At 36.1% G+C, this 9,335-nt stretch overlaps 2 protein-coding genes across 2 annotated transcripts; one reads left to right on the top strand and one right to left on the bottom strand.

Annotated features, from left to right (window-relative positions):
• LOC134747824 (uncharacterized) lies at positions 1–4,432 on the bottom strand. The gene is made up of 5 exons (XM_063682463.1): positions 4,295–4,432; positions 3,797–3,845; positions 2,063–2,239; positions 1,111–1,285; positions 1–483 (listed from the first exon to the last, which is right to left on the bottom strand). The coding sequence occupies exons 1-5, from the start codon at positions 4,333–4,335 to the stop codon at positions 362–364; spliced, it is 564 nt and encodes a 187-aa protein (XP_063538533.1). The 5' UTR covers positions 4,336–4,432; the 3' UTR covers positions 1–361.
• Positions 4,433–6,524: 2,092 nt separating this feature from the next.
• LOC134747961 (uncharacterized) lies at positions 6,525–7,214 on the top strand. The gene has a single exon (XM_063682638.1). It carries the CDS (start codon positions 6,525–6,527, stop codon positions 7,212–7,214), a length of 690 nt encoding a protein of 229 aa, XP_063538708.1.
• The last annotated feature ends 2,121 nt before the right edge of the window (positions 7,215–9,335 follow it).

Below are 9,335 nucleotides of genomic sequence, written 5' to 3'. Positions count from 1 at the left end.
TAATAACTAGATAAAATCTAAAATAGGCCCTTGAGGCATTGTACCAAGGATGCTGGCGGCATTTCCCCGCTGTATCGCAATGCTGATAGTTAAGTATATCACAGTGAACAACGTGGATAAATAAATAAAAAACGATATTCTAATCTATGATGTAAATATATTAGCTAATATAACACATACCACGAAAAGTATAGTGCATTGTCAGTTTTTCTACATGTATTTATTTCACTTCATTTATACCAGAAGCAAAAAAACACATGTATTAAACGAGTTATCTTCAGTCTTTTTTAAACATTCATATCACCGTATTATGCTGTTTTCTTTTTCTTATTTCTTCTCCAGTAAATCAGCTAGTTAACCGTCAGTCGGTTCTCCAGTCGGATTCATAGTAATCATTGACCAATTTCCTACGGTCGCCTGAAGGCCAGGATGTCATTAAAACCCAGGACCGGCAGATCATAGTTAGCAATAACACGTACACAACTGAAATAAAAAGAAAAATGGATTAAAATAACATTTATTATTTAAAATAGGTATGTTGAATGTTGGTAATGTGGTGGAAGTATTAGGGCAAATGATATTACCACAAGAACACAATCAAACTGGACTTAACTGTGGTTAACTGGAAGAAATCCCTTAAAGGGATATGTTCGCCTTTTTTGTACTGCCTATCCTGTGGCATATTTGTGTTTTGTACAATAAAGAGTTTATACATACATACACAATAATGTCATTCAAATAAACATGAAAATTGGACTGAGTACAGACAAACTACTTATGTATCTACAGCGAATTACAGTGTTTTTTAAGTTGAACAGAATGATGAAATGCAAAACGATTGAAGATAGAGGAGACATATCTTTGGAACTATTGACATAGTCAAATTTATGCAGTGTGAGTTGTACCTAAAATGTTTTTTTTTTATTCCTATCGATTCAGTTTCATGCAAAGAATCATTTTATTGTATTGGCAGAAAATGTAAGAAGTTAGTCAAGAATTAAGTTAGAAAGATACTTCTTGATACGCGAGGTGTTCATGATTTATCATGTCGATAGGTACTTTTTTACCACGTCGGTGGCAAACAAGCATACGGCCCGCCTGATGACTTACCGCAAATCCCAACAGTAGCATAGACAACGGGCTCATAATATTCACAGAAAACTTCTCTTAATTTCTTCTCCATGCCCAAATACTTCTGTTGATGGATGACCACTAGTCCGCAAACTAATGAAATTACTACGATGACTCCGAAGATGCAATAGGCTAGTATGAAGCACGGCTTTTTCTAGAATAGAATTAGGTTTATTTCAATTATGCGTATGGCCACACAATAGATTTGAGTCACTTAAAATATTAGTATGAAGCTAAGGAACAACGATGGTTAAGATTTTAAATATTTTTCAGAAAGATTTTTGGAGTGACACTAAGTATAGGAGGACACTTAATTGGGGCATTTTCTATGAAAAGGGACCTTATTGTCGATGGCGCTTACGCCGCACAGCGCCGCGCGGCATTGTTTTTATATCGGAGCATCGTTAATAATGGCGTAAGCGCCATCGACAATAAGGTCCCTTTTTATAGAAAATACCACAATTATCTGTGCTGTAACTATATAATTAATTAATTTTGTATCAAGCAGAAACGACTGCGAACAATGCTATTAATGCAATTGCTTAGAAATAAATTAAAAGTCCATCCACTATACTATGTACCTACTAGTGATCCAGTGGTCGTGGGTCCCACCCAAGACAGTGAATTTTTCCACTTTTAATTTAATTTATTTATATAATTAATTACTAGACTTATATTGACCGGGATATAGACCGTGATTACCTTTTGAATTATTTATGAGCTCTCGATATTTCGACGCAGAAATTGTATTGAATTTGAGATTTTCAGTCACCCGTGAACAAGATGCATGTAACTGCGTCGAAATATCGGGAGTTCATAAACAATTCAAAAGGTAATCACGGTCTATATCCCGGTCATTATAAGTCTAGTGAAACTAATCGTGAATCATTCGAAACTCTTATATAATTTATACCAAAAAAATACTTTTTACCCGGTTAATGCCAAGGTAAAGCAGCACAGCAAACACCAAAGATACAATGGCGAGGAAGTTAGTGCCGATACACGCGGCCCACATGAATGTGTCGATCTTGTCGGTGTTTGTAATCGCCTCATACACGTACATAGTCAGCACGTTCAGGAATATTAGGACTCCGATGCTGGCTGAAATCTGGAAGAGACAACGGTAAGTAGTGGAAAAAAATGACGCTTTGATTCGACGTCTTGGTGATTAGCGCGCATATCAGCGTAAGTATTCTTCAAGGTCATATGAATATAATGATCAAAACTCAAAACCGTAACTCCTAGTTAGTGATATTTTTGTTATCTGGGACAGAGTGATTTCAGTGGTCATTACTCTACCAAATATGGAGGTAATAACTTTAATTTAAGAAATAAGGTTAGAAAATATTACCAAATTTGTGGCTTAACAAAGTTCATAAAAAAAAATTATGCACAAAGAAAGCGTAATGCCGCGGCAAGTTGGATTTTAAGGGGATCTAGTGATTTCTTTAATATGTTTATGATAAACACATATTGATAAACAATTATTGATATTTGATAGTTTATGTGGATAACAGAAAAATAACAATAGTTCACAAAGTCAATTGATTTATGGTTTTAACCATAGAGTAACTTATACTAGAGCGGTACTGTCATAGTAAATTTTGTAACCACAGTAATTTCACTGCCATTTATAGACACACTTTAAAACTAAAAATGAAGATTTATAAAAATACGATAAAATGTATTTAAATATGGATAAATGTTTTTTTTATTTGCATTAATTATTTTTATGATTTTGACCCATGTTCTTTCACTGATATGCGTAAAAATGGTAAAATAACAAACGAAACCGTCAACGCCATCTATACGACAGTAGGCCAAAGCTAGTAGCGCCCTCTGATCGAGAGTCAAATTTTCTTGATTTTCGAGGCACGTTTTTTCCTTGGACTGTATCCATCTATTACGGAGTTATATCTATCTTTGTTTTAACTAAATGAAGAAACGGAAACAATCATTGTAAACTAAAGGCCACAGCAGGATTTCCCCAAGAAATCTCAAAACCGGGTTTTAAGACCCAATGCCGCACACAAATAATTTAAATGCACCTTTTTCCTCAAACACAACGCGTCACCCATTCAACGAACCGCAACTTCGTAGTAACATAGAAATGAGTAAAGTCTAATGAGATGCAGTGACCACTATTAGAATCCAATTAGAAGCTTTCACAAACAAATAATGAATCATTTGTTTTGTTTTAAAGTTTTCTCAAACAAACGAAATGTATCCTCATACGCAAGGATCACGTTCGAATTACTTTTATTATTATAAAAATATTGTATGGTGGACGTTATGAAGTTAAATTAAATGTAGCTTATATCACTACATAGTGTAAAACAAAGTCGCTTTCTGCTGTCTGGATGGATGTCTGTCCCTATGTATGCTTAGATCTTTAAAACTACGCAACGGATTTTGATGCGATTTTTTTTAATAGATAGTGATTCAAGAGGAATTCATTTATAATACATCAGCATTGCACCTGTGCGAAGCCGGGGCGGGTCGCGTCGCTACTGTCTAGTTTCGTTAAAATACCCAGCTAGTGGTATACTATCCAGCCTGTAGTATAGAGGTTTTACACCATGGTGCTTGACATCTAATTTAGTATAGGTATTTTTTTTAATATCTAACTTAATTTATATAATAACTTGTAAGTAAAATAACTTACAACGTTCAGGAATGCGAAGATTGTTGTACCTGTCTCCATCCAAGAGTGTCTGGAAATACGATATTTAACATAAAACTAATTTTACTTCATTTTTGTCACATATATATACGCTGTCCGTCAGTTGAGGAACATTTTTTTTGTAACAGGTTTAGTGACATTTTTACACAAAAGAAAAATCTACGTAGATAACAAAACTGTAAACAAAAAAACACGACGCTTGAAACTTGGCTTATGAATTATGACACTTCCAAGTACCTTGCAGGTAGGTGATTTAGAATCAAGGCAATTAAAAAGGAATTAAGTAGGCAATTTCTTTTTATAAGTGGTACAGAATACTTATACAAATACTTTTATTAACAATTTCATACTAATTTAAATATTGAACGTAGATACAATCATGTAACAAAGGTGTATGGAACCAAGGTTACGATTTTTTACTCGTATTTTTTTACAGTTATACCTACTAAAACAATAAAATATATTAGTTTATATACTTACTTTTCTCTCATTTCCACGGATTTCTTCAAACTAATATGCATTATCACAGATAATCACGCAAATAAATAAATAAACAATACACACAACCTCAGCACAACAACACTAGTCACAAACTAAAAAATAAACCAACGTTACACGAGCAAAGGCCATTGTATAATTTACACTGACAGGCGTATTCGAATTTTAACTATTCGATCTGTTTCTGATATGATACTGTGTTAAAAAAAATTTCAACCAAAAACGTCACTTGACAGACAGATCAGTATCATATCTGAAACAGATAGAATAACTAAAACTCGAATTGGCCTATCAGTTGAGAACTGTTACTGTATGTACATTGATAGCGATAGCGAGAAGTTACGTCGCCAGGTTTACATGACCTTGCGAGCCGTCATAACCAAGCTTGATTGGAGATCAATTCATTTTGGTTGTAAATTGTCTTAGACTTACGTTACGTATGTGATTAGAATAGCAACAATGATGATCTCAATTACGAAAACTGATGTAATTCTTATTATAATCCGTCACGCTCTGTTTCTCTGAATTTATATTAGTTTTCTTTTTTTTTCTTGAAGCAATTAATAAATTAAATATAAAGGTACATCTTGTACTGTACAGGAACTGGACCATGCATGGGTACGATACGGTATATGGCCAAAAAATATTCAGTAACCTTTATTTATTATTAAAAAGAAAGGTGGGTTAGCTTTTGCAAAATTCGTGATATTTATATTTCATAATTTCCACGATTTTGTATTCAAATAATTAATAAAGATTTACTTGATGACCATCCTTTTTAGGGTTCCGTACCCAAAGGGTAAAAACGAGACCCTATTACTAAGACTCCGCTGTCCGTCTGTCTGTCACCAGGCTATATTTCATGAACCGTGATAGTCAGTTGAAATTTTCACAGATGATTTATTTCTGTTGCCCCTACAACAACAAATACTAAAAAGTACGGAACCCTCGGTGGGCGAGTCCGACTCGCACTTGTCCGGTTTTTTTATATATTTTATATAATGTGCTTTAGTATAATAATTAAGTTTTAAATATTTTATTGTGTTTGTATGCGATTTATTGAACGGGTGTATCTACACGTTATAAAATCCCTCGATTGCCTCGCATTTCTAATTTTTGCTAATTATATTGCTTCGGTAAAGTAATAAGTAATTACATAAATATATTTTTTCATGAAATCGTGCAATTGATTTGGAAAACTAATGTTCAAGCGACATGATACTTTTTTATTTATTTTACTTGTTAATAAAACTTTGATCCGCTGACACGAAACTGTGACATGTGATATAGGGCCTGTGACTTACATTCGCCTAAGCCTACATGTTATTAAATAAATATATTAAATTTTAAGCTTTTACCGTTATACATACACAGTGATTTTTTTGTTAATGGTATACCTGACACCTGACCGTATATTGTTTATTGTGATCGTTACGGATAAGCATAATAAAAGCATTGGTACGGGGCTACGGGCACTTTGTTTTCATCTATCTTTTTTTTTTGGCGGTGCCCGAATATTGTTGTTAATTTTAGGTAAGTAATAAGTAATAAAGTTATTTGTAGTTAGGGGATCACTTTAGCCATTATCCGTGTTGCAAACCGTTATGGGTCCTGCATCGCTATTTCATTCCCACCAAGCCTACCTGCAAAGTCCGACCATCGGATTGTGGGAGTAGGGACAGGGATTAGTTCTTACTTAGACGTCAACTCGACAAATTATCTTATACTGTACCCATTTTCACAGGTTGAGCTCGATTTCATATCGGCTACGTGTTTATAATTGTGTGCACGTTATAACTACGTGGAATATTTATTTTATAAGCGCGTGTAAACTTTCATTCCCATCCCAACACTTTTATAGTACCTGGTCTATACCAAACTGGTGATCACAACGTAATCTCTATTTGTCTCTATAAAATGGCATCGGCAGTATTTGGTTGGTATTGGTACCTGTAACGTACTGTATTTACCACGGTAAATCATACGATGTAATGTATTTCCAACGGCTCATCTACGCAGACACCACGTGATACAACCTGCCCTGCCCGCGGTCTGTCATCGACTGACCCTAACTGTCAGTGACTGACGTCACTATGACGTAAGCGCTCGAGACGCTATACTATACACTACAGTACCTATGTGTTGTGGACATAAATTCTAGTGTTTTAGTGAACATAACGTGTCAAGTGACTTTAGTGGTGTACTTCTAAAAATGGCTAGCAAAAATGCGCATATGCTTCATTTTCCCGCATTCATTCCCTGTGATCCTGCCTTGTGGTTCTCATTAATAGAGCCAATATTCAGCAATGCCGGCGTCGTCGATGACAATTTAAAATACCTCCATGTGATATGTTCGTTGCCACAACAAGAAGCCATAGAAGTACGAGATATACTGCTCAATCCGCCAGAAGATAAGTTTGTCGCGCTTAAAACTGCGATCGTTAAGAAGTTAGTGTCACAAGAGGCGAAGAAATACATGGGTGATCGCAAACCCTCTAAATGTTTGTTGTATCTCAAAATTCTTGCTGGTTCTGCGCTGCCAGATGCAGAGCTTCGTGCGCTGTGGATGGAACAGTTGCCGCGACCCATGCAGACGATCCTGGCTGTGGCTACACAATCAGAGCAGACCCTGGACAAGGTTGCTCACATCGCGGATGTAATAGCCGACAACATGGCTCCGACGCCTGCCGTCGCAACAACGGAAGATCTAGTTAAAGTTATACAACTTCAAATTGCCAACTTAGAGCAACATTTCAAAGATTTGTCCATCGACATACGTGCGCGAGGCAGGGGCAAGTCACGACCTCGCTCCAGGGGAAACTCGGCAAATGCACGTATGTGTTGGTACCATCATAATTATAGAAGTAAGGCTCATAAATGCGTACCACCCTGCACATATTAATCGGCTGACAACTAGGGAAACGCGAGCGGGGGTGGAGAGAGGGAAACGAATGGTAGCCCAACAACAACGTCAGAAGGAATATATTAATCGTAGACAGAAACTCAGGGACCAGATTTTTAATTGACACGAGCGTAATTAAGTGTCTCTTCTCACTGGAACGACTTAAGCCAGCATATCTATGTACTTACCTACTTCTTGTACCTACTAGCAGATAACATAGAACCATCGCAAGAGATCAAAGATGACTTAGCACAGTTCATTGTTTAAGCGAATAATTCGCACTACATACAATTAATAGTACGAGTACCTACAGACCCTACAGTCTATTAATGATAACGTCACCAGAATTTAGATCATGCAGATGAGTCCGTTTTCCGGATTACTACCAGGGGCCCGTTTCTCAAAAGCTTGTAACTTGTAATACAAGAGGATGTCACATTTTATATCGCTCTCTACGTGTTTATGTAATTGTGTGTTAATTTAGTTCTTTTAATATATAGTTTAACCGCATATAAACTTTTATTTCCAAAATCCCAACACATTCATAGAACCTATACCAAACTGCCAAATTATATTTTTGTTTTGGAAAAGGTACAATTATTCAAAGTATTACACATTAAGCGTCAGAGAGATGAGTGCAATTATCGAATTTCCTCCCGCGTACGCTTCGGCTGTGGAATGAGCTCCCTGCCGAGGTTTTCCCGAGGGGCTACAGTATGGGGTTCTTCAAAAAAGGAGTGTACAGGTTTTTAAGAACCCATCAACGTGCTCACCCAGGTAGCAAAATGACGTAAAATGACGTCAGCGACGTCATAATGACGGCATTATTACGTCATTATGACGTCGCTGACGTCATTTGACGTCATTTTGCTACCTGTGCACTTTTTACGGTATAACTTTTTTTAAATTATATTATATATTTGTGAGTGACTCGTGCAATGGTTTTTCCACAGTTCACACAGGTTTTTTTAAATGTATTGTCAACTTCAATTATTTCCTAGAGGTTTTTTAGTAATATGCTGAGTATCCTATTGTAATATTTGTAATTCACAGTATTTCATTGCAGTATTCATCATATATTTGTATAAAATGAGTAGTAAAATATGCAATCTACCAACTAAGCTAATAGGTTAGTATACGAGTATCGATTACAAAAACACTCAAAGGTGATATATTATTGGCCGGTACTGTATCTACGTAACTACGTATTTGTCTTTGGTAGTCGATTGAGAACATTGAGATAGACGCTTAACTGAAACCGTGCTACCAAAGATATAACTCCGTAATAGATGGATACAGTCTAAAGAAAAAACGTGCCTCGAAAATCAAGAAAATTTGATTCTCGTTCAGAGGGCGCTACTAGTTTTGGCCTACAGTCGTATAGCTGGCGTTGACGGTTTCGTTTGTTATTTAACAATTTTAACGCATATCAGTGAAAGAACATGGGTCAAAATCATAAAAATAATTAATTCAAATAAAAATCATTTATCTATATTTAAATACATTCTATCGTATTTTTATAAATCTTCATTTTTAGTTTTAAAGTGTGTCGACAGATGGCAGTGAATTTACTGGGGTTACAAAATTTACTATGACAGTACCGCTCTAGTATAAGTAATGTGCTACTAACCTAACTTAAACCTTTTAACATATCAATCATGTTCTAGGAATACCTACTGAGCAGTAGGGATAACCTCAGTGAACTCATTCTACAGACAGTTACAAAGAAGTGATTCCCAAGTGCAGCGTTGTAAGGTCCAAGGTCCGAGAAACAACAGACGAATAACACATTAGAGCCATTCTAAATCTCATTCAATTGTGCACCGTAATCCCGAGCAACAAGTTCCAAAATCAAACAGCTTTACCTATGGATGTTACGACAATGCAACACAATGTACTTCTGTACAAGTATCTCCCCTGAACCAGACAGGCTTGATGATGTCATTTGGCGCCAGCCGGCGAAATCGAGTGAAAGAGAAACACAACAATAATAGCGCTGTCTCTTACGCGCCATAAGGTAGGGTCGCCTAAGACAGGATGAGACATAAGATCGGATGCATGGAATTTACCGCGCAAACGGAGCGATATTTTTCACTGAAGGCAACATAATTTGCTCCGCCA

Source organism: Cydia strobilella, chromosome 15, assembly GCF_947568885.1.
Source record: "Cydia strobilella chromosome 15, ilCydStro3.1, whole genome shotgun sequence".
NCBI classification, from domain to species: domain Eukaryota; kingdom Metazoa; phylum Arthropoda; class Insecta; order Lepidoptera; family Tortricidae; genus Cydia; species Cydia strobilella.
Note: the sequence above shows the minus strand (reverse complement) of the source record. Positions and strands in the feature narration are given on the sequence as shown.

Coding starts and splice junctions, on each gene's coding strand:
- LOC134747961 (XM_063682638.1), top strand. CDS start 6,525: ATGGCTAGCAAAAATGCGCATATGCTTCATTTTCCCGCATTCATTCCC.
- LOC134747824 (XM_063682463.1), bottom strand. CDS start 4,335: ATGCATATTAGTTTGAAGAAATCCGTGGAAATGAGAGAAAA. Junction 1,286..2,062: donor TTTACCTTGGCATTAACCGG/GTAAAAAGTATT, acceptor ATTCTATTCTAG/AAAAAGCCGTGCTTCATACT. Junction 484..1,110: donor TGCTACTGTTGGGATTTGCG/GTAAGTCATCAG, acceptor TTTTTATTTCAG/TTGTGTACGTGTTATTGCTA.